Source organism: Benincasa hispida, chromosome 5 (assembly GCF_027475165.1).
Source record: "Benincasa hispida cultivar pf3 chromosome 5, pf3_genome.v1.1, whole genome shotgun sequence".
Lineage (NCBI taxonomy): Eukaryota > Viridiplantae > Streptophyta > Magnoliopsida > Cucurbitales > Cucurbitaceae > Benincasa > Benincasa hispida.
Genome location: NC_143482.1, coordinates 44,507,020 through 44,533,838, shown reverse-complemented (window position 1 = coordinate 44,533,838; position 26,819 = coordinate 44,507,020). Strand labels below are relative to the sequence as shown.

Sequence of the window (26,819 nt, the reverse complement as noted above, 5' to 3'; positions counted from 1 at the left end):
ATGGTGAGAGTGTCTCATTATTACCGCTCAATAAGCCTCCCATTTTAGGAGTAAGACCGGGTAGATAGCTAGAGACATAGTTTTGCACGATGGAACTCACTCCTACCCGATTTCAGGGTTAACTGATAGGTTGTTACCTTAAGTACTGACTCCTAGTCTTGAACAAGAGGCCCCACCCTCTCTATGACTGAGAAGGACACGGTTTATAGGTAGAATATAAACCAATGGTTAATTAGTGGACCAGTGGAGACTTAAGAAACAAGATGTATTACAGGAGTAAAACGGTAATTTTGATTCGACTGTAAATACAAATAACCTGTGAATGATTGACTTACTGATCATGGTTAAATCAGATGAACAGAAATATATATACAGTGAAAAGAGTGTAATTATTGGGGCTTTACTAGAGTGATCCAGTAGTTAACGAATGTTACTTAATTCTGTTAAAAGGGTTTAATCAATTGATCTTAATCGTTGGAGCTCATGATCTATAGATCCATTAGGTTTCCCTACTAGCTCACAAATGGAGTAAACCTTAGAATAGTGTGATGAGAAAAATTGATATGTTTTAATTCGAATTACGAGAATTATCGATTATATGCGATATAAGTAAACATTTAACTACCGAATTAAACGAAATGGGAGAGTTAGAAAATATTTGAATATGATTTAAATATTGAAAACATAGTGATTCATGTTAAGAATTAATGTTTAATTGATTTAATATTCGATATTAAATTAATTTAATTAATTAAAATTGTTTAATTAATTATTTAGAATTAATTTTATTTAAAGTTAATTGTTAGAATTAATTTTATTTTACATTAATTATTTATTTAAATATTAATTATTGAATTAATATTTTATAAAATAGTTTTTTCGTTTTAATTTTGAAATTAGATTTCAAAATTGGAAATTGAATTTTGATTAAAATTCAATTAAAAATAAAATTTACATTTAGTGGGGTTTTCCCACTTGAGACGCCACAAAAATCCACTCAATTGTTATGTTTTGTTGTCAAGCTTAAGTGCAATTTGATTGCATGATAAAATTCTTTAAATAAAGAAGTTTTTCAGCTGAAAATGATTCATACAAGCTGAGTTCTGAAATGATAAAAGGGTTCTCATTCTTGCTTGACAAAAACTGATTTTTACCTAAAAATTCTCTCAATTCAGCCTATTTTGGATTCCATAGTAGGGAAAATCTCGTGGTGACCTACAAACCATTGGTGAGGAGATTCAACTGAATTTGAAGCTAATTTGGAGGATTCTTCAAAGGTAAATTTCGAAACCCTTTTTTGCTCAAATTAATGTAATTAGAGTGCTTAAATATCCTAATTGCTTCTGTGATTGAACGTCAACTCCATCATATATTGTCTTTCAATTTTGAAATGGAAAATTATTTTAAATGACAAATTGCATAAAATATTTACGAAGAATAGCAAAATATCACGGTTTATCTACAACATCTATGTCTATCATTATAGTAATCCATCGCATAGATAGACAATAAAATTTTGCTATATTTATAAATATTTTGATTGATTTTTCTATATTTTGAAAACGGTAATTTTGAAAATTAATTCTTAAATTTGAAAAGGCAACAGACTGACCTTTGAAATTTGCTAAACGTTTCAAAGTTCATCTTTGAATTCTCATTTTGCTAGTAATATCAAACTATTCAACCAGACAAGTGAAGGGATGGTATTATCATTTGAAAAACGATCATACAGTCACATCATCCTCCAAAACTTGTCAAAGCAAAATTTTTTGTTAATAATTTTTTTTTTAATATTTAGAGTTAGAAGATTATAATATGGTCACAGACTCACATGCTTGCATCATGTTGTCTACTTTCAACAAGTTTTCTGAAATAAAACATCTTGAGCTCTGAATTACCAATTACATATAGCAGTCTTTACATTTTAACCTGATTATTTGAGGATGATACTTCTACTTTATTTGAAACTAACTCTATCAACGTAGAAAGACATTGTCAAGATTCCAAGTGTAATATTCTCTTTAACAGAATGAAAGTCACCATAAAACTTACTACTTAATTAGAATGCATCTAATAGGCGACCCCTCGGCACCAAGCAACCTAAGAGGTAAGCAATGGATCGAATATAATCCTGGCTGGACGCCATCAAGCTTTAAACCTTCGACGAGAATGGTTTCCTGAAGCAATAAGAGGGGAGATCTTGTTCATTACTTAGTATCTCAAAATGAAGTCACATAAATTTAAAAAAAAAAAAAAAAAATTGGGTGCTACATGGGCTACACCCTTATCCTATGTTATATACCTGATGAAAAGATACTTAAGGAAAATAAATGCAGAACGCTCTCAATGAAAGATGCGACAGGAAAAAATTGGTATTGTATAGAAGCTTCATAAACAAGTTGGGATAGGATAAGGGTGGGGTTGACAACATATCCTATATATCTTTTACTTTAACTTCCAAGGGAAAGGGGAGAGACTTAAGTCATATGTTTGAATAGGCAACAGGACTTGCTTCCTTCCTTCTCATATCAATTATCAGAAGGACAGAAACCAATATCATTTCATAATAGAAAGAATTAGATAAGAGATGACTCAGAGGTGGAAATTTAGTTGTCATCAGGAAATGGAAAAGAAAATGTCCAGAGACACATTCATTAAACCGAGTTCCTTTTTTTAAGTCAACATAAATGGTGAGAAGAATTATTAGATAATTAGTTAATTTTAGTTAATATTTAGTTTGGTTGTTGATTTAGATTAATTAGTGTTTAATTAGAATTAGTTAATTGTTTGATTTCCTTATAATTTGTAAGGCTATAAATAATCACTTTAGGGTTATAATAGAAAGCTTCTGAATATCATTCTTATAAAGAACTTGTATTCTTGAAGAGTCTCTCAACTTTAGAGACAGATTTCCCTTACTTGGTCGTAGATTTGGCCTAAAACCTTAACCCTTTGTATCAATATGCTTCATTTTGCATTAGAAGCTCTATCTCATAAACTACCATTCCAATTCTCAATCTAGCAGTCAGAAAGAAGAAATTCAAGACTCTTTGTAATTGATTTAAATAATAAAGATACCTAAACAAGCATATATAGAATATATTCTCTACAACAGAAAGAAAAATTCCTTACCCTGCCTCTTAAAAATTCAAGATGAGATGGAATAAGATCATCAAAGGCAGCAACTGATAAGTAGTCAATTCCTGCATAATTGAATGAGACTTCAGTTGAACCATTGGGCTTTCAGAAAATATAAATCTGATTTCAAATTAATAGAATATTAATCTCTCTCACCAACTAGTTTGATGTCAGTGTTCTCTACAAGCCATTTTGCCCCATCTTTCATAAATCCCACATAGCTTGTGTCAAACTCCTTTTTCCACATGAGACGTCTGCATTGGAATGGATCAAAGGTGAGTAAGTTTCTTAGTTGAAATTTGTGAGACTTTCTTCACTACAAAACCAGGACTCTACAGTTTATGAAACATATAGCTAAATTGACTCCCCACAAACGAGACCAAATAAGAAACTGGTAAATAGGCAAATCTGTAAAAGTGAGGATTAAGGATTTGTTGCATGTGATACTTATCAGACATTAAATCTCAAATGAACGCATAAGATGGTCTCTCCGGTTCAAACTTCATGAAAAGAAAAGCAGGGCCAACAAGGCAGAAGTTAGCTAATTAGACAATAACTAGGTTGTTGAATTATGGGCTTTTTTTTTCAAAATGTAATGCTTCAAGTTATTTACTTTATTGTTTGATTTATTTTTCAGCTTTTGGTTTTTAAGTTATTAAGTTTATGCTTTTAATATACCTTTAATTTGTAAGTTATTAAGCTTACTTTTTGTTCCTATAAAAGGGTGATGTTTCATGTAAAATATAAATCGCCAATCTTTTTCTTACTCAAATCAAAAGATTAAATTTCACTCATTTTTTCTTTCCTTTGTTTAACAAACATTGAGATATTGATTTGCTTTTGCAAATTTTTATTTTTTCAATCAATTCCATTTTCTCAACAATAGCATTAGAATTACTTTGATTTTTCAACAGTATGGTATGTATGTCCACCAATAATAGCATTGGAAGTTCAGAAATTCATATTTGGATTTCTCAAAATAAGAACAAAAAGACCTGTGAAAATGAAAACCTAGAAGAAGTTCCTTCAAATAAAAGCATCAACGATTTTATCAAACAAAATGCATCGATGTTATAACAGCTGAAGGATTCCATTCAGATGATTCCTCTTTAAAAAAAAAGGACAAACTGAAAGTTCTTCACCCTGATGACAATTCAAAAATCTTTACCTGTCTGTATTTAATGTTCTGAAGAGTACACGACGCACACCTTTAGGAATATTTAAAGACTTCATGACCTCAGCTGCAACAATTGGAGAACCAAAATTCGTTTCATCACCCATTTCACAAATTGTGGTTTCTTATAATATAAACCTTAAGCCTCATTCAATTCTTGAATTGCTAAACATATCCACACTCTGATGCAAAGCTAAATTAGTGAGAAACATACGAAAAACAATCAAGGAAATCAATGGAGAATGCTTGTAAACGTGTACCAGTGATGTTCTTCTCCCTTGGAACGTCCACCAACAGTCCAGGACCTGACGAAACAGATACTTCAAATCAGCGTACTAAATTCAGGCTTCGATTTAAGATAAATCCAGAGCATACCAAAGCCACAAGCACAAATAGTTGAAGATATTAAGAACCAATACCATTAAGAACTTCCAGATCGAGTGTGTCAACATCGAAACCGGCGTCGAAGTAGTGATCAAAGACATGACCAGGCGCATCGACGTGCGTGCCAGTGTGAGCTGGAAGCTTCATTTCAGAATTGTTAGCAAGCGAGCCATTCTTCATGCTCTTGGGAAGCCAGAGGAACTGGCCAAGCCCTTGGTCAGATTCCCAAGACGGCATATCTGTAGTGAACCGATGACTTATGTCGATGATTCTTCCATTATCGTACACCTCCCGGCGAATAGGAGTGAGTCTGTCGTCGGAAAGTGAGCAATCAGTGGCACCGGTATCGACGACGGACGGGTAGGCTGTATTGGAAGCAGCGGCAAGGAGGAGACCTGGAAGGGCCTGGAACAAAAGGAAGAGGAGAAAAGATGACCGGAGATTCATGATCGGAGGAGCTCCGGAGGAATTTGTTAGAGAAAGATTATGGGTTGCTGTTCTTCAGGAATAAATGGAAATTGAAACTGAAATTGAAAAAAGAGATTTAACAGTTGCTGTGTTCTCAACTTCTCAGATAATGGTGGACTAAGGGATCATATTCTTCGTCTAATAAGAGGAAAACGACAAAATTAATTTTGTGAGTCAATTTTCAATTTTATGGATAAAGTACTCATAATTATAGGCAGATATTTTTGTAATTTATACATCTTTTTTATTAGCGTTCATATTCATATTTAGCTTAATTATTATAATTTGTGGTGTTTTATTTATATTCGTAAGAGTATCAAAAATATCGATTAATCATTAGTCGAATCCTCTTCATGTTTTAATACCAAATGTTCTAGGTCAAATGGATTATTTCGTGAAACTGTTTCAGACGTGGATATAAAATATATAGATATATTAATGTATATAGACGAATATTTCCAAATATATTCGTATAAGACTTTTTTGTAATTTTCAATCTTTTCATAGTTAGTAAGAGTTTGGGGATTCCAAACTTTCTTTTTCTTTTTTTTTTAAGAATATGATTCATTATTTAGAGTGCAAAAGTTTTTGGGTTATTTTCAATAATTATTTAAGCAAACTTCTTACACCTTAGTCAAATTGAATAGTGTTTAACTTGACTTGTATAATGTTTCATAGAAAATTTTACTTATATCTCTTTTAATCAATTAAGTTAGGTTTAATTTAGTAATTATTTGAAGTAGATAACAAAGTAACATGTTATATTTTTAATAAGGTAAGTTATTTTGCATGTATATTCCAATCAAAATTGCATGTATTTTAAAAATTGAAGATATGAAGTGTTTTTCTATATGTGCTTGATAATTTATTTTGTAACTAGAACCCAATTAAAAAATTCATTCAAAATGCATTTTATTTAAATATCATAAAAATAGTAGATTGAATCTTAGACCTCAAATGATAAATATTTTGACCTCATTTGATAATCATTTTATTTTTGTTTTTGTTTTTAAAAATTAAGTCTATGCATACTACTTTTACCTTCAAATTTCTCCATTTGTTATCTACTTTTCACTACTGGTTTAAAAAATCAAACCAAATTTTGGGAACTAGAAAAAGTAACTTTAAAAAAGTTGTTTTTGTTTTGGGAATTCGGCTAAGAATTCAACCATTGTACTTAAAAAACATGTGAATTATTATAAGAAACGAGGAGGAAATAAGCTTAATTTTTAAAAACAGAAAACAAATGTCAAACTATTTACAGAAATAGCAAAAAAATACTGATAGACACGAATAGACTTCTATCAACGTCTATCACATAGTATCAATGATAAACTTCAATCTATAAATGTCCACGGGGTAGGGCGGGGTCGGGGATGTCATTCCCCATCCCCATCCCCGCTCCCTATTTCATTCCCTATCCTCGTGAAATTCCTCACGGGGATCGGGGCGGAGATTTTCCATGAGAAATTCACAAGGATCGGGTTCCTTGTGGAGAAATTTGTTCCCGTTACTTTAAATCACTAGTATGAGCAAATTGTAATTAAATAATTAACTTTATCGCTAAATTGGTTATTATGGTTATCTTTACATGATAATTTGAATATTACTCAAAATTTGGCCTAAAAAAACTAATTAAATTTTTTTAGTAGAAAGAAATAAATATAAATCAAATTATTCACATATATAATCTAAATCTAAATATTCAGTTTAAACATATTCATTATCTATTGTAAAAAATAATCAAATTTGAAATTTAAATGTAATATTTATATAATAATAATAACAACATAACATTAGATAACTATACTAAATAAATATGTAGAAGTCGGGGCGGAGGCGGGGACGTCCCCGTCCCCGTTTAGCTCACGGGAAATTTTTTCCCCACTCTCTCCCACATTCCCCGCCTAATCGGGGAATCCCCGTCCCCATGGGGAAATTGGACATCTCTATTTTATCAGTTTCTATCATTGATAGACTTCTATCAACCGATTAAATTTTGCTATTTTGTGTAAATAGTTTCCCTTATTTTTCTATTTTTGAAAATCTCTTTTTAAAAGCTACTTTTAAAAAACTATTATTTTTAATTTTAAAAATTTGGTATGTTTTTTTAAACTATTGGTAAAAAGTATAAAAATTAAAAAAATTTCGAAGTAAAAATAGTATCTATCAAAGAAGATTAAATTTTGTTATTTTGTGTAAATAGTTTCCCTTATTTTTCTATTTTTGAAAATTCCTTTTTAAAAGCTACTTTTAAAAAAATATTATTTTTAGTTTTTAAAATTTAGTATGTTTTTTTAAACTATTGGTAAAAAGTATAACAAATAAAAAAAAAATTGAAGTAGAAATAGTATCTATTAACTTAATTTTCAAAAATAAAAAAATTCAAAAATCAAATTGTTACCCACCAAAGCCTTAATTATTATTAATCAAAAATGTTTTATGTTAGACGTCTTGTATAATTATTATTTTACTGTATTCTATCATGTATAATTTACTATGTTATACATATTTTAATTTTACCAAAAATAAAATGAGTTTATAACAAAAAATGATATATTTATCAAAGTATATTTTTATTTTATTGTAATATTGCCTTTCATAATCTCAAATCTAAATCTAGAGACAGGAAATATGAAGATGTTGTTTTCATAATCTTCATTATTTGGATCACGAAACTCAACAAATATTTAAAATAAATATGTAAAATAAATGACGTTTCTTATTTCCTATTTTTGTTTTTCATTTTTTAAAAATTTGATCTGTTTCATAAACATTCTTATTTTCTTGTTTCTAAAATTTGAGAAACGTTCCTACAAATAAGATCAAAATTGAAGAACTACAAAAAGTAGTTTCTCCTATTTTATTTATATTTTATTTAAAGTTGTTTCCCAATTTTATTAATGTGTAGATTTAACTAGTTGTTGAGGAAGCTTACCCAGAATTCTCCTTTAACTTCAAGGACTTGGGATAAAATCTAAGCTGAGGATTTTTTATTTTACCTTCTTTCTTTATATTTCCTTTTTCTCTATATATAATTTATATTTATTTTATAATTATTTCTTTTTTTATTTGTATTTATTTTCTTTATTATTTTTTATATCTATATGTTAATTTAATTTTGAATTTTGAATTTCTAAATATTTAGATTTATATATTATTTTGATTTTTCAAATTTCAAATTTTCAATAGGATTGTTTTAAAATATAAGAAAATAAATAAAAATATTTACAAATATAACAAAATTCCACTATCTATTTACGATAGATTGCGATAGACTAGTATTTGTGTCTATCTGTATCATATCATGACACGGATAATTGTTTATCACAGATTGACTATGATATTTTGTTATTATTTGTAAATATTTTCAACAATTTTTTCGTTTAAAATAATTTATCTTTCCAATATGTATATATAAACATTTTTTGAATTTTAAATTTTAAATTTTGCAATATGAATTTTTTATATATTTTTTTAATTTTTCTTACATATGAAACCTGCTATAATTTTACAATATATGAATTTTATTTACTAAGATATTCATTTAGGTTCATTTTAATATTTTTACAACCACAAAATTTATATAATAATATAATTGAGTTAGATTTAGATTTACATCATTTAAAATTTAAAACAAATGACTTGAGTGAAAAATAACATTATAAATCAAATTTTAGCAACATATGAATGATAAAAAATATTATTGTTATAAATTTTACATCAGAACTTATGTGTATTTGATAATTTTACATATTTGATCATTATTTTTTATATTTTAATGCATGCTATATATTTTTATTTTATATAATTAAATTATATTTAAACTATAAAAATACAAGAAACAAGTTATCAAATAAATTTTTATTCTTATTTCTTTTTTAAAAGAAACAAGAAACGGGAATAGTTATTAAACATATTCCTATTTTTTGTTCTAAAAAAAGAAGAAACAAGAAACAGGGAATAGAAAACGGTTAACAAAAATTAGAAACAGAAACGTTATCAAACGGACCCTAGAAAACCAAATAAGAACTCAATCACCCAACCCAACTTTGTACAAGAGTTTGGTTGGATTGGATTGGAATCCAAATTGGAGTTACATGAATTAATTTTATCCTTAAATCGTCAATTAACTTAAAAATTTAAGTTGATTGAATACAAATTTAATATTATATTATCTAACCGTTGCTAGCTACCAACTCATGAACAACTCTGGCTAGTTTGAGTTACAAAATGGAAATAAAATATAAATGAAGAAATGCAAACATCTGCCACCAATATTTTCTTTTGGCTTTCTTTTCATCCCTTTTATGAAGTAAAGAGCATTAGGTTGGATAGCTGATGATACGGACTAATGGTCTGAACTGACATTTTAAACAATGTAGGCTGTCAAACAACTGCAACACGACAGAGAATGAACTTAAGCATATATATATACACATCATTTTGGTTTGGATCTGAGTTGAACTGACTGCTAAATAGTTGAACTCGAGACCCGACTCGAAATTTCAAGTTGAGGGTAAAACCAACCAGAATTTACTCAATGTCTAACACAATCCAACCCTGTTTGATTCGAACTTTTTATACTCCTATGTACATACATCACATTCACCTGTTTTGGAGTTTCTCCATAATTTGGAAGCTGAAGGAATGTCACGATGCCTTGATTCGAACCTCAGATTCTGAGACAAAGGAAACATGATCAACAAATTGATAAACCAGTGTAGGAATAGGACTCAAGTATGGACTTATTATGATCTAATTTTGTGTATTTTCATCGCGTAGGACCCATTTGACAAATATTTTGATGCTATTAGTTATTTCCCAAGTACGAATTTGGATAACTCTTACTTTAAGGGGATATTTGGTCCACTAACTTCATAAGTTGATGTTAAACATCTCAACTTCAATAGTAAACAAAACACTACTGAAATTAGCACATTTATCGATGAATTTTATTTTCTCCTATCTCTATTTTACACATTTATCGAGAAATTTTATCTTACAACTTTTCACCTCAAACAGATACCAACTCCAACATATTAATTCTAGACTTCACAACTCAACTCAGTGTCCTGAATACCTTAGATAATTGTGTGACAAACAAATATGATTAGTCACACCACCACCAAACTAGTCTAATAATGAAATCTTTAAGACTTCTATAAATATGAATTTAAGGATCATTGTCCCATGAGATTTGTCAAAGTGCATGCAAATGGATTTGAAGGCTCGTGAAATAAAAAATAAAATTTAAAATGATAATAAGTTCCCGTTTCTCAAATTTTCACTATATGTTAGAAATTTCTTTTAACCCAATTCATAATTTTTTAAAATATTAAATTTTTACAAATATGGAAATGGAAAACTCTAAAACGGGTTATGAAAACAAAACAACAAATTCAAAAACATAGACACTAAAATATCAACTTCAAGTTTAATGTAGAATAATACTTACCAAAAAAAAAAAAAAAAAGAAATCTAGATGGTCTGTCTAAAGTTATTATGAACTAAATCTGGCCTTGAAAAATAAAGAGAAAATGGGGAAAAATTGTAAGTTCGTCCAAAGTATTCAAAACAGCTCCTGCACATTTCAACTAATGACTTTCAACTCTACAACATTTGGCTATTAAGAAATTAGTGAGATATTAATATAAAATTATAGTGGTTTAAAATATCCCTTGATTCGTTCCTCTCTTCCCGTCAAATTTCCCCACTTTTTCCACTGTCCTGCTATAACAAGACAATGGAAACAGGATTCTTTGTCTAATTATTGCTCAATGCCTAGGGAATGGATGGGTGATAGGCATGAAAGGATGCAAGTGATAATGGATGATTACGTTGATTAATAATATGTTCTATTAAAATGCTAACTTACCAGATAATTTTCATTTGATTAGAATGCATCGTATTGGCGACCCCTCAGCTCCTAACAACCTCAGAGGCAAGCAATGAACCGAATATAATCCTGTCCCAATGTCATCCAGTTTTAGGCCTTCCACCAGAATGATTTCCTGAACACATAGAAAAAAGTTTATGTTACAATGTCTACCTTACAAGCAGCACCAACAAAAGGAGACTAGTTTGCAATTCCAAGTATAGTTGTAAAATGAAGGCCACTGGGTGCAATTCATTCAAGACTTCCAAGCATCAGATAATCGCTCATAACATAGTTAAACTCAAAGTTGTCTAAAATTTTATTTAATGGTTTTTCTAAATTTATCATCTGCATTGCTTCCATCTTCGAGTGTAACATTACTATGCAACGTAGCAGATTAATAAATGAACTCAAGCACTGAAGCACATGGTAGTTATTATTCACAGAAATCCCAGTTTAACAGCGCATGTACAACACACAAAAACTAGGGATGTTCATTTCTACAAATCACTTTGATTTTTGGTTTACACACTTCAAAAGCACTTTTATCTGGCCCCAAAGACGAGTTTTAGTGGGAGGTGTTTTCATGAAATGATAGAGCATTCAGAAAGGTATCTTTAGTAAAATTGAAAACCTTACTCGGCTTTCCAGAAGCTCAAGGTGAGCTGGAATCAGGTCATCATCAGCTGCAACTGACAAGTAATCCAGTCCTGGTTTTAAGATATATGTCTCATAAGTCATCATATTCATCGTAGTTTAAAGATAAAAACAGATATTTTATCGGTAGCATCAAAGGGGAAGAGTATTGCATTCAAATTAGGGGAGTTCAAAACAAGAATGCTAATTCTGATTGTCTAGAATAGATTCGATGGACAATAGAAAATCTGATGAAAATCAAAACAAAAAAGAATTAATCATCGTCAACATGAGAATAGCTCAATTGATAAGGCATAAAACTAACTATCAATTACATGATCAGAGGTTTGATTTTCCCATCCCATACAATTGTCGAAAAAATTACTCATCTAATATTTATGTATTGTAGGTTTTAAAAATCAAATCAGCTAATCCTCTTTTCACCTTCCCAGTACACGGAAGAGAGAAATCAGCGATGAACAAGAATGACACACATTCTTTAGTTAGCTAACTATAAGAGTGATAAGAGAAAAACATTCAACATATAATGGACGATTTTTTTTTTTTTTTTTGCTAACACTTGCAGATAGGACTATTCTACTCTTTACTTTGAGTTAAGTACATTTCTATGTTTATCAAACAATCAGCGTATGCGTTTTTAGTTTAATATCGTAAGATTACAAAAAGAAGGCATTGCCTATCTCAATTCTCACCAACAAGTTTTATGTCAGTATTCTCCACCAACCATTTTGCCCCATCCTTCATGAATCCAGTATAGCTTGTGTCATATTCCTTTTTATACATGAGCTTCCTGAAATGGCAACTAATTTCACATTAGTATAACTCCATCCAACCAATGATCGAACCTAATACTTACTAGATAAACATTCAACTAAGGATCGAAGCTAATACTAACTAGATAAACTTGGTTCCATCTCACAACTAATTAACAAGGAGGAGTAACCTCATCTACCTTATAAAAATTGTGAGGTCTTCTCATCTTTTCAATGTGAGATCCGTCTTATTATCTCCAATGAACATGACAATTGGACCGTAGTCAATAATTTTGTAAAGTGAGCATAACAAGAAGCAATGAGGCCTTTAGAAAAAGGAAGTTAAAACAGTTTTTTTTTTTTATGTTGCTTTATAGATAAATATAGCTGTTTTATACCGTGTACATGTATGCCTCCCCATAAATTATATATATATATATAAAGGGGAAAAAAAAAAAAGAAAAAGAAAAACAGGACTTTTGTTAGAGTAGAAAACAACTAATGGATTTTGAACAAATTGGATTTAAGACAATCTAAATCTTAAGAAATGTCTAAATAGCAATGATTTTACCTGTCAGTATTTAGTGTTCTGAACAACACGCGTATTATTCCTTTGGGGATATTTAAGGACTTCATAACTTCAGCTGTAAGAATACATTTAAGGATCACAATAGCACAATTTTTAAATAATTAATGATCAGAAAGGTAGAATTTATCTTCTTCAAGCCAATCTAATTGTGCCAAGTGACTGGCGTTCAAAAATCCCCATGACCCCCCCCCCCCCCAAAAAAAAAAAAACAAAAAAAAAAAACCCAAATTTAATTAGGTTGGGTGTGGATTCTCCTAAAAGGCTAAAGTTTGGGACAGACCAAATCTATCCAAATTTTTCTTAATTGAAAAAACACCCCTTTTTACTTAATATAAAATTACAAAAGTAACTATCTATTCTAAGTCGTCTACACCAAATAATCCCTTTATGAGTAACTCTGAAAGCCTATTAGAAAAACCAATTTTTTGAGTATATAAACTATGGAGCACAACTTACAAGTAATATGAAAAGGGCTACTAATACCAATTCATTTTTTAAAAATAAGTAAATAGTTTAAAAACTCACACTTTCACCCTTCTTTCTTTAGTTTAAATCTTCTAAACTTCTAAATGGGTTCTATTTCAGTCCCTAAAATTTCCAAACGACGACCATTTTGAAGAGTAAAATTTTATGTTTATTTATTTTGGTTCCTTAACTTTCATAATATCTATTTTAGTCACTAATTTTTTCAAAAACTTTTATTCTCTGTTATGTTATTTTTCCATCTAATTTTCACTTGTCCATGTTTGTCTCTAATCTATGTGGCTTGAAATCACACTTATATTAACATGTTAGTAATACATATTCAAAAATACATCATTAAGTTCTTAAAAATAAAATAAATCTAATAGATTAGACATTTCAAAAGCTCATGATCAAAATGGATCAAATTTAAAATTTCATCGACCCAAATATGACTTAAACTTTTTTTCCTTTAAAAAAAACTTAAAATAAATGACTCAAATAATCTAAACCAACTAACTCAACCTTGCAAAATATATATGTATATCCATGGTTTAGTTGAAGTGGCTCATAAATTAATTAGGTGCATAGGTTATTGAAAATTTTTCACCTCCAAATTATGAATAATTGAGTACTGTTGATGTCAAAAAATAGATCAATTTTTTTGGGAGAAAATAGAATCAATCCCTGCAAAACAAAAATACTAGTGTCGTGTTAAATCATGTACACTCCGACGCTCAAGTTAGAATTGAATTTGTAAAATGACCAAAAAATTTTATTTGATCCAAACAAACAAAGCTTTTAATGATCTCGGGCAGCCACCTCTCTCAGTTTGGCCTCGGCTCGGCCTACTACTTAAATCCTAGATGGAGACATTTACTATTCAAACGATTGAGTTAGGTTAAAAAAAATTCTTTTAACCCAACCCTTTCCCGGGCATGTAAGAGCAAAACCCTGTTCAATAACTATGACAAGAAATGTAAATCAAGAACAAACGGAAGTTCTTTCCTAGATGGAAATACGCACCTGTTATATTTGTGTCCCTTGGTACATCAACCAACAGTGCAGGACCTAACATACAAACAGACAATCATTATCTATTGCCCCAAAATGCAGCTTAATTAACCAAGGCAAAAAACAATCCACCATAAGCAAATAGATAAACAAATAACAACATCTTTCCACATCCAATGTTGCAAGAATCACATAACCAAACAATAAAATGGTGCAGAGATCAAAACTCAGCAGTATTCAAAAACTTTCATCTCTAATTAGAAACAGGGGGAAAACATAGGAATATTTTACCCGTATTACTCAGTAAAACTCACCATTGAGAACTCCCAAATCGAGCGTATCGACATCGAATCCGGCATCGAAGTAATGATCAAACATGTGACCAGGAGCGTCGACGTGCGTGCCGGCATGATTCGGAAGCTTAATCTCAGAGAAATTGGCTTCGGAGCCGTTCTTCATGGTCCTCGTCAACCAGACGAACTGGCCGAGCCCGTTTTCCTGGTAATCCCAACAGGGCGTCTCTGGGGAGTATCGGTGAGTGATATCGATGATTCTGCCATTGCCGTAAACCTCTCTACGGATTGGGATGAGGTCGTCGTCGCTGCTGGACGGCGGTCGCTGCTGGACGGCGGAGGAGGAAATTGTGAACAGCACTAAGTACACTACTAGTAGTTGGAGTGGGTGGTTCATACTTTCTTCGGGAAATGGCGCGATTTGTACGTTTGAGATAATGCCTCAAATATTTATATTTTTGGCTAAAATATCATATATATATATATATCCATATATAAGGGCTCTTTATAAATATAAAAAAATATTTCAAAACTACAAAACACTTTTAAATTTTTTTTTATATTTCAAATGTTCAATTTTAATTATTATAATAAATCTCAGGGGAAGTTACAATCGTAATTACATAATTAATAAAAATTGAGTTCGTGTCTTTCATTTTTTTTATTTTACGAAATTGGCATCAAAATTATCTCGTCTATCTCTCTATTCTTTTTCCCACTGAGATGCACACTTCTTACCTCCAACCGTAGATTCTCTATTGGAGAGTTGTCCACCTACTTGTATAAATGAGTTTTTTTTTTAATTTTTCACTCTCAACTACTTGCTGGATTGTAGCATCATGCAGCGGAAGCGAGGATCAATAAGCACTCTAATTCATTAACTTTGACAGAAACAAAAGCATGCTATAGCATAAATAAATGGGTTTCAAGTCATACCTTTGAAGAACTCTTGAAATCTCAATTTCCAGGGGCAAATCTCTCCAAATCTTTGTGCAAACTACCCCAAGATATTCCCTACTATTCTCTTGGAACCACCACAAGATAGATTGAGTTGTGGGACTCAAAATAAGCTGGAATCAAGGGAACTTGGAGAATAACTCAGTAGCAACCCACTTGAAGAACTCCTTCTTCAACCGAATTTTTCAACAAAAATTCTATTGATTGCATTACCTCAAATTCACTCCAATCTCTTCAATATATTATAGACCATCATGCAATGAGAATGGTTGCATGAGATGCAGCTCATGCTTAGAGTAATTGAAGCTAAAGATGGTAGGTTTAGTGTGAGCTACTTGAAGATGAAGATGGAAAAACTCAATTTTTCATTTGTGTATTTTTCTATTTCCAAAATCTAAACTTGATTTTAAAATCACATTTGATTCAAAAATCAAAATTTATTAATTTTAAAAATTAATTTCATAAATTAATTTTCTAATAAAATTAATAAATAATTATTTAAACAATTTAATAATTCTAATTAATTTAATATCCAATATTAAATTAATTTTACACAAATCCATCTTCGTATATTTAAATATTTATTCTCCAATTCTGTTTGATTCTAATTTGAACATTTCAAATTAAATCACGCTACCCTAGAGCTAATCCATTTTCGAGCTAATAAAGGAACCTGGTGGACCTACAGATCATGGGCTCCAACGATCCGAGATTAATCGGCTAAACTCATTAGACCGAACTAACCCCTCATTCGTTAACTAATGGGTCACTCCACTAAAGCCCATAGTTGAACTACCCTCACTGTAGATATATTATGTCCACTCAATTTAACCATGATTAGTAAGTTAACTCTTCACAGGTTGTTCGTAATAATGACTGGATCGAATCTCTGTTTTACCCCCGAAATTATCTCTTGTTCCTTAAGTTCCACTGATCCTCTAATCAACAATTTTGTTGTGATCCAATCAACAAATCGAGTCCCTCTTGGGCCAATGAGAGGGCGGGGCCCATTGTTCAAGACCCAGAATCAGCACTTAAGGGAATAACATTTCTACTATCCGGTAGGAGTGAATTTCGTCATACACCCTATGTCCCCAGCTATCTATCCGGTCTTACCCCTGAAATGGGAGGTTATTGAGCCAGCGCCGTTGAGTCAACCCTCACCTATGCAAATCTAAAAATAATCTCAAATAAACAGAAGTTTATCATAGTTAGCTCAGGATTAAGGGCAAGTTACCTAAGTCATCGCTTTGAAATGGTCAGTAAACAATGTTATAAAGTAAGAGTGACTAATTTCGTGATCCGGTCTTGTACAAATCCTTTTGCACAAGGACACCCTCACTCCTCATGTCCCAACATGAACAAATTATGATCACTTCGTTTGTAGCACTTTACAACTCTTTGTAACAACTATAGAGCAGGTCGCGTCCAATAGTGTTACCAGAATAAGGTACCCAACCTTATTCATATATTATAGATCATTTTGACTATTTACTCGAACCTGATCCACTTTTATGTCTCCACATAAAGTTAAAGTACTCATGTAATAGTCAAGGGACTTTTAAGTTTATTGGATTTCTAATAACCAAAACATCTATTCAATAACACCTTATTGAATTTTTCAGAATAAGTTCTATTGTTTACAAACCACGAGTTTTATGACACAAAACCCACTATTTCCACCCTAAGTTTCGTTTGACACCTCAAACTTCTTGTTCTTACCATCTTAACCAATATATAAGAAGTACAATAATTTGTATACTTAATATATGTTTTAATTCAAATAATGACTCATTGATATCTTGTTTACTACGAATATATACTTGAAATATCAATAAATGAAAAACACATATGTTCTACTCCAAATAAGTTATTTATTACCATCTGATTACCAATTATACCAATTGTTATTTGGTTGTTGTCTGATTACCACTGTTTGATGCTATTTGATATCGATTGCCAATGACACCAATTGCTATCTGATTGTTGTCTGAATGCTATCTGATACTGATTGCCAATGATATCGATTATTATCTGATTGTTGTCTGATTTCTATATGATACTAGTTGTCAATTATACCGGTTATTATCTTATTGTTGTCTGATTGCTATTTGAATGTCATCTATTTGTATCATTTATTATCTGATTATTGTCTAATTACTATCTAATACCTATTGTTATTTGATTGTTATCTAATTACTATTTGATGATAATGATTATATTGATTCCTATCTGATTGCTGTCTAATTAGTATTTGATACATATTACTATTTGATAATGATTACGCTTTAATATTTATCATTATCTTATATCGGTTGCTAATTATACTAATTTTTGTATGCTATAATTCTAATTTTACTATCGAATTTGCTCATCATTGTGTTCTTGAAATTAATGGTTTCTTGAACTTGGAACTAAGACCTCTGCATTGAAACTCCACTAAGGTTGCTTCTTGATTCCATCTATTCATTCAATGAAATCCTCCTCTTCTAACCTAACTCTAGTGGAAAAAATGAATGAAAAAAGAAAAGTAGAGGTACCAATATTTAGAGCGAAAAGATCTCAAATACAAAAGCCCGAGGAAAAAGTGATTGGGTACCATCACTCCCAATTTTTTTTGTCCAATTTCATCGTCTCTGTGCGATTTCCATCTCTCTCAGGATTCCATTTCTTCCAATTTCTTCCAAGAAGGAGCTTCCTGTAGTTGATAACAATGGTCACCACTACTTTGAGGAGTTTGCTGAAGCAAAAGTCAAAAATTTCATTCGGCCATTATTCGACAGTGGACAAGAAGGTGAAGAAAGGCTTTGAAATTTTGAGTTGTCTATAAATGCAAGAGATGATATGGAGGAAAAAAAACTAAAAAATGCAACCCGTTAAAAAGCTAAAATTGGATTAGGAAAAAAAATAATATCCAAACTTAAATATTTTTGCTATAATTGTAAAACTAAAAATCTTGGAGACACGCTTATAGAACACTTTTACAATTTTGCTAACCCTTATAATTTCCCTAAATCTTAAATGGAGTCCACTGTTAATTTATTGTGAATTGTTAAAAAAAAAATATATGTTATCCATTAGTAATTTTTTAATCTAAATTTTGAAAACATATTGACATATGAATACTTGTTTTAAATGACAAAACTATTACAAATATTTTTAAATATAGCAAAATGTTATTGTCTATCAACGATAGACACTAATACACATCCATCAGTGTCTATCACTAATATTGATAGATACCTATCACTGTCTATCACTGATAAACAATGATATTTTGTCATATTTATAAATAAGTTAGTTCATTTTTCTATCTTTAAAACCAATCCTTGTCTTAGAACATTATTTTGTCGAACAAAACTCATTAAAGATTCAATATATTTATGCTTCCATAGTTGACCCAAATTTATGCTTCCAAAGAATACAAATTTAGTGTATTTTATATAATCTAACCCAAAAAAAAAAGAGTTTGAAATATCCTTTGACGTGTAATATAGGAAATTGTCAAAGATAGCACTCTCAACTTTCCATCTTTCAAAACTAGTACATTTTTTTGAAAATTTGTTAAATTAGTTTTTTTCGGTGGATCTCCGTCGAGATTGACTACCAAGATTTAGTAAAAGATTTTTTTTTTTTTTAAATTGATTGCTTTGGCCTTTTAGGCCTTTCTAAGTACATCTCAAAGAGATTAAATGTCGACATTTTAGTATTTTTTCAAGATAATATATCCAAATTTTATATATTTTCTAATTTTCTCCAAATTTAGTTACTTTATTGAATAATATATTCAATTCTTGTGTAACTTTAGTCAATTTCTGTTTCCATGATTATATAAATTTCTAAATTTCCAAATGAATTTACCAATTAGATTTTTTCAGATGGATTGCATTTTGATTTTAAAATGTTGGGAAATATTAAATTTAGCAAAAAAATAAAAAAAAATGTAAGATATAAAAAATATATAAAATCTTAATATTAATCCGTCTGAGAATTCACTAATCTCGGTATTAATCTGCCCGAGATTCATACCGAGATTTTATATATTTGCATATTTTATCTTTTTTTGAAAAAATTAATCTTTTCAAAAATTTAAAAATCAAAACCAATCACTTGAAATCCATCTAAAAAATCATTTGGATAGTTGGTAAATTAATTTGAAAATTAGAAATTTGACTAAAGATTTAAAAAATTACGTAAGATTTTGATATAATATGTGGTAAATATAATCGAATTTGGAGAAAATTTGGAAATATATAAGATTTGGCATAAAATTTAGAAATATCACATAATATTTTGGAAAAATGACTAGAATGTCAATGTTATCTCTTCAAGATGTACGCCCAAAAGGGCCAAACAATCGATAAATTAAAAAAAAAACTAATTTTTTTTTAATTAAATCTCGGTGGTTGATCTCGCCCAAGATGGATGGAGAAAAGTTATTTGAACGAGTTTTAAAAAAGATGTTAATTTTGTAAGATGAAAACTTAAAGGTATTAGTTTTTGACAATTTTCCTTTCCTTCCTACTTTCTTTATTCACATCATTTTACGTTTATAACCTATTATTATTATTATTATTATTATTATTATTATTATTATTATTATTATTATCAGGATAGATTTCACAATATTTTTAAAAGTTATGTTAAAGTAGCAAACAGTAAATAAAAGAAGTATCCAAACTCGGGAATTTTGTTCTTTGACTGTGAAATAATAATTTAACACTCAATCTCTTCGTGGCCCATACTTCTCTTTCTCATCTAAAGTTGCTTATTCCATTTATATCTTTCTACCTTTCAAATTCCTTATTTTAATCTCAAATTTTGAAAAGATAACTACAATTATATAAGAGATTAAAATTATTACTACCATTAATTAGGGATGTTAAAAAAAATTTGATGAACTGAAAAAATCAATCAACCCAATCGAACTAGTTCGGTATAGATTGAGTTCAAATATATTAAAGTTTTATGGGATGACTTAGTTCATAGATTCACCTAAAATAACTTAAACTAACTCGAACCAACTTGAACTTATTATTATTTTTAAAGAGTATGTTTTTTTATTTATGATATAATTATATGTTATATATATTTATTTTAATTTTATTTAATTTTGTGATGTTTTTGGATGATTTATTCTCCAAGAACTCTTGAAAATATTTTTTTAGCACTTTGGAAAGAAAATTTCATAATATAAATTGAAATTGAGTTGTTAATCTTAATTCAATATATGAACATAATTAAATAGAATTTTTATTTATTAGCATTTTACTTATTTTTTAAAACAAAAATTTAAATAAAAATGACCGACTAATCCGAATCGTCTAACCCAAATGTTTTATGGTTGGGTTGGATTGAGTTCATTTTTTAAAAAGGATTATTTGGGTTTAAGAAACATATAACCCAAACAATTGGATTATATCTAAAATGTATTTCAATCCAACTCAACCCAACCCAACTCACAAACATCTTTACCATTCATTTCTTCTCGAAAATATTTGTAAAATTATTTACATGATTAATGTTTCACATCTATTGTTGCATCAATTTACGTGAATGATGTAATGCACACCTTTTAGTTCTTACACAAAAATTAAGTGATATTATCAATTCAATAAAGGCACTAATTACAATTTTATAGGTCTGTTTGATTCATCTCTGACCCTACTTGAACTTCAAAGAAAATCGGGAAAATATAGAAAAAGATACATTTTTTGTCCATAGGTTTGTGTTTAGTTTTTATTTGGTCTCTAAGGTTTAATATGTTATGCTTTTTTTTTAACAATAACATGTTACACTCTTATCCCTAAGTTTTGAGTTTAAATTTTGGTCTCTAAATTTCAAAATATTACATTTTTACTCTTAAGCTTTGTTCGTATTTAGTCCTTAAGTTTCAAAGTGTACACTAACCTTCATTTTTCACTAAATATTCACTTTTTGTTCTTGGTGTTAATGTCTATTAATTAATTTTAAAAAAAATTAACTTGATTATAATTAATTTATCTTTTACTAATTTTTTATCATTGTTAAAATTATTTTTAAAAAAATTAAGTCATAAATATTTTAATTGATTAACTGAAAGTTAACTCCAAAGACCGAATTGAATATTAGTAAAAATTCAAAAGTAAAAGTGTAAAGTATCAAAACTTCAAATGAACTCATAATTCATTTTGAAAGTTAGGATTAAAAGTGTAACCTTTTAAAACTTACCTAATGAAAAATATACCCAAAATTTAAGGATAAAAACTGTATTTTTCAAAAAAAAAAAAAAAAAAAACAGAGAGAAAATTTCAATGTACACCCTAAATAGCAAGGATTATAATCCGTTCAAATCTTAAACAAATAATTATTTTAATTTAAATCATAAACTTTTGCAAGTATATCAATTTACATCTTTCATTGTGATTCGTTTGGATAAACATCGTACGAGATTTGTAATTTTATGAATTAAACCATTATACTCTTAAAAGCAAATCAATTTAGACTCTTAGATAAGATTTCGTTTGAAAATTGTCCATAAATCAATTCAAAATTAATCTAATATTTGAAGAAGTTTGAGGATGTTCATATTTGAAAACTAGCAAGTACATGAAAAACTTTATAAGAAGCAAACTTTATAGTTTAATTCCAGACAAAATAAAGTTGATTAAAGTTAAACCATAAATTAGTTGATTTATTTTTCTTCTTTATTAAAGAAAGATGTACTACAAAATGTCTTGTGACTTCTTTTGCGGATCAATGGACAAACACATACCAATACTCATTAAAAAAATATCTCAAACACACAGCTTGCAACTCCCTCCCTACAAAACAATGTCTCTCCACCATTGTTCTTCCATTACAATCTCTCCCCAAAACCCTTTCTCTCTACCATAAATCTCTCCGCCATGAAAATTCCTTCTAACTTCCTCTCTCTCTTCCTCCTCTTTCTCTCCCTCCTCTCCTCCGTTCAATCTCTCACCTCCTCAGCCGATATCTCCGCCCTCAAAGCCTTCAAATCCGCCGTCAAACCCTCCTCCATTCCCCCTTGGTCCTGTTTAGCTTCTTGGAATTTCTCTGCCGATCCCTGCGCTCTCCCTCGCCGGACCTTCTTTTCCTGCGGCCTCCTCTGCAACTCCGCCGCCACTCGTGTCACCCAACTCACCCTCGATCCCGCCGGCTACTCCGGTACTCTCTCTCCACTCATCTCTCGACTTACTTACTTGACTGTTCTTGACCTCTCTGATAATGCCTTCTCTGGTTTTATCCCTTCTGCAATTTCCTCTCTCCCTAATCTTCAAATCCTCACTCTCCGATCTAATTCATTTTCTGGATCCATTCCCCCTTCTATTTCCAATCTCAAATCACTTGAATCTTTGGATTTATCCCATAATTCCCTCTCTGGAAATCTCCCCAAATCTCTGCATTTTCTCTCTGTTTTAAGACGTCTCGATCTCAGCTTCAATCAACTCACCGGCTCTGTTCCTAAACTCTCACCTAACTTGCTTGAACTCGCGTTAAAACGAAATTCCCTTTCTGGGTATTTGGATAAATCGTCTTTCTCCGAGTCGAATCAATTGGAAGTAATCGAACTCAGTGAAAATTCGCTCGCCGGTACCTTACCGGCCTGGTTCTTCCTCCTTCCTTCTCTCCAACAGATCAATCTGGCTAATAACAGTTTAACGCGTCTCGAGATCTCCCCTGCCGCCGCTGGTGGCAGCGATCTCGTCGCCGTCGATTTGGGGTTCAACAGAATTGAAGGGAACGTGCCGGTGAATTTCGCGAGCTTTCCGGCGTTGTCGTCGTTGTCGCTGCGGTATAATCGGTTGCGTGGCGCGATCCCATTGGAATTCAGCGAGAAGAAGACGATAAAGAGATTGTACTTGGATGGGAACTTTTTGACTGGGAAGCCACCGGCGGGGTTCTTCTCCGGCGGGGGAGATCCGGTTTCCGGTAGCTTGGGGGACAATTGTCTGCAGGGATGTCCACAGTCGTCTCAGCTGTGCGCTCCGTCGCAGAAGCCGAATGCTGTTTGCAAGGAGGCGTACGGAAGGGGGAGGGGAAGAGGAAAACCGATGAGCTGAAATCCGACATGTCGGTTTATTATATTAATTATATAGGTTTTTTATTTTTATTTTATTATTTTTTAATTTTACGATGAATCTCGACGATTATGAAAACTGCTTCGGGCTTTGTATATAGTGTTTTTTTTTTTCCTAATGTACTTTAAAAAATAAAGTATCGAGGAAGATGGGGTTGAAATTATAAATTTAGTTTCTTGACAAATAATGTATTTACTTAGAATCGGAACTTCTAAAATTTCAATTATATTTCGATAATAAATCATAAGTTTGATGTAAAAATTTGATTGTTATTTGTAATAGCTCGTCTTTTACAGTTTTAACTATATAAAGTGTCTGTTATATTTTTAAATTTTTAATATTTATTTATTAATTTTTAAATTATCAATAGTGTTGGTATTGACCTCGTCTTTAGAGGTTGAAGGTTCAATCATTCATCCGATAGTTGTTGTACTCCCAAAAGAAAAAAAAATTAAGGTTATTAATTTTCTCTATGATACACATATATATCAAAACAATGAGTGAAATTTAAATATAAATGTGTGCTTAATTGGAATATAATTCAATTAATTAATAAAATAATAATTTCTTTTAAGATTGTGCAAAACATTGCATTTTTTTTTTTGTTTGAATTAAAAAAATTCTTGGGCATAAAAGACTGTGTTTGATGAAGAGAAGTAAATACTTTTATACTTTCTCCTTTTAAAAATATATCATATATATTTATTCTCTCTTCATTGTACGAAAGGTTATATTTAGAACGAGACTGGTATATGAGATTAAGTTATACATTAGTAACAACAAAAGAGACATAAAAAGAATAATTACTATATCTTGTTTTTTTTAATACCACGAAAGCAATTACTAAAATACAAATTAAAAGTTGTATTAAAAAATGAAATAAAATTTAAAAGTTAGTTGATGATTTATCTCCAACGGATGTAAAGGAAATGAGAATAACAGTGGAGATAGATTTGATTTTACTTTATTCTATTTGGGAAGATTTTAAGAGCTTATAAAATATGGTATAGATTCTTCAGTGCATGTAAATTCAATTCTTAAGAATTAAGTAAATAGAAAAAATATTTTATAAAAATATTATTTAGAAAAAAAAAAGAGAGTTAAATTTATGGATAGTTATTTATTTATTTATTTATTTTGGCAGGGATAGTTAGTTTGTCAAAAAAAAAAAAAAAAAAAAAAACTAAAAGGAACATTTAATTCCGATGAGGAACGATACCTGTCTTTGTCTACTCGATAACTGTGTAAGTTCAATAGTGTTTAGCGCTGAAGTTTGGTTTGTTTACACCAACTTAATAAATTGGTAGGCCAAACGACCTCTAAACTCTAGACTTATCCACATGTTAAAATAGCTTAGATTCAATTTGAACTAATTCACCTATAGTAATTTTACATTTAGAAAGAAACTTTCTAAAAATTTACATAAACTCATCAGCTTATTAATTTCAATAAAATTCAAGTTTGCCACAAAAATTAAGTTCCATAAACGAACAAGATTGCAAATCGATTAACTCTCCAAAGCCTCACAATTTTTCTTCAACATTTAACCTGAGAAAATTGAACCTTAAATCTTAAAGTTGATGATATACAATTCATACTAATGGAATAATGTTTAGGTTGACCAAAAACTCACAAATTACACCAAAAAGCAACTCTAATGTTATTTTTATTTTAAAGTCTCATCAATATTCTATCACACTCATGTTCTATAATCCTCTTAAAAAAGATAATTTTCGTTTACAATTGATTAAAATATCATTTTGGTCTTTACATACTCTTATTTTAGATTATTTTCTATATACTTTCAGATATATAAATTTACTCCATATAATAAATCTTAAAATTAGTCCTATTATCAATGATTAAAATATTGATGTCGTTATGAATATAGAAATTTCAATTTTATAGATATATTAATGAATATATTGATATTGATGAATATTTCTATAAAATTTATTTAAATTAACAATTAATTCTTTTTTACTTTCATACTAAGTTATACATTGTTTTATTAGTGTGCATCTTCATATTGAAATCTATCCATAAGATTTGTTTATGGTTTGTGGATATTTGTAAAAGATACAAAGATATTAATTAATCTATTATATCAATGTTGAACTCTTTGATCTATTAATATCATGTATCAATGATATTCTAATCACTACATACCGTTTCATCACGGTTACTTTTTCCCCAAAAAGAAAAAAAAAACTCTTAAAGTTATTTCTAGAAATTTTTAGAGATATTTATTTTTCATACTATGTATTTCTTTTTGTAATGAAACTTTTTATCAAGTGCACTTATGATGTTGGAGGTTTAAGTTTGGTGTCTATTTAGTATTTGAGGTATAATATAGACACTTTAATTTATGAAATTTTTTAACAATAATTTTAAATAGTCTCTAAACTCTTTTGACCATTAATTGATTAATAAAAATATAATGTGCCACATAACAAGTAAATTTGGTAATTATATACTCGTTGATTTAGAGAAAAAAAAAATAATTAAAAAACATGCATTTTTTTTTTAATTGTTTCTTCCCTTTTGAGACAGGACATAAAAAAGTATGTAAATTTCTTGAAGTTAAAAGAGAACTCAAGTTAATTAATACAATCAACAATTGAAAGAGGTAAAACTCAAAAAGAAACTATGGAAAATAACAAAGGAAGATTATACTAGAAATGTGATCAAAATTACACATTGACTAAATAACAGAAAGATCTATTATATATAACAAAGGAATATTATACTAGAAATGTGATCAAAGATCTATTATATATAAGTGTGAGACATATTTTGGGTGAAACCAAAAGAATCGTGAAAACTTATGTCCAATGTAGACAATATTTATAGAGATATGTGGAGGGTTATTGTCTTTAACAAGATACCCGAATTAGGTAATGAGGTGGAAAGACAAGCTTCCATCTGTATAGGAATTGATGCCTCTTTCTCATAATTCCAACAATAGTATC

At 29.9% G+C, this 26,819-nt stretch overlaps 3 protein-coding genes across 3 annotated transcripts; 1 reads left to right on the top strand and 2 right to left on the bottom strand.

Moving 5' to 3' along the window:
- Positions 1–1,863: 1,863 nt before the first annotated feature.
- On the bottom strand, positions 1,864–5,437 carry LOC120077048 (cyclase-like protein 2). The gene is made up of 6 exons (XM_039030886.2): positions 4,732–5,437; positions 4,573–4,617; positions 4,307–4,379; positions 3,295–3,392; positions 3,133–3,203; positions 1,864–2,177 (listed from the first exon to the last, which is right to left on the bottom strand). Exons 1-6 carry the CDS (start codon positions 5,141–5,143, stop codon positions 2,052–2,054), a joined length of 825 nt encoding a protein of 274 aa, XP_038886814.1. The 5' UTR covers positions 5,144–5,437; the 3' UTR covers positions 1,864–2,051.
- Positions 5,438–9,509: 4,072 nt separating this feature from the next.
- LOC120078812 (cyclase-like protein 2) lies at positions 9,510–15,375 on the bottom strand. Its single transcript, XM_039033137.2, has 7 exons — positions 14,831–15,375; positions 14,529–14,573; positions 13,023–13,095; positions 12,392–12,489; positions 11,682–11,752; positions 11,043–11,178; positions 9,510–9,846 (listed from the first exon to the last, which is right to left on the bottom strand). The coding sequence occupies exons 1-6, from the start codon at positions 15,204–15,206 to the stop codon at positions 11,053–11,055; spliced, it is 789 nt and encodes a 262-aa protein (XP_038889065.1). The 5' UTR covers positions 15,207–15,375; the 3' UTR covers positions 9,510–9,846; positions 11,043–11,052.
- Positions 15,376–22,416: 7,041 nt separating this feature from the next.
- LOC120078664 (Leucine-rich repeat (LRR) family protein) lies at positions 22,417–24,108 on the top strand. Its single transcript, XM_039032956.2, has one exon. The coding sequence runs from the start codon at positions 22,654–22,656 to the stop codon at positions 23,827–23,829; it is 1,176 nt and encodes a 391-aa protein (XP_038888884.1). The 5' UTR covers positions 22,417–22,653; the 3' UTR covers positions 23,830–24,108.
- Positions 24,109–26,819: the final 2,711 nt, after the last annotated feature.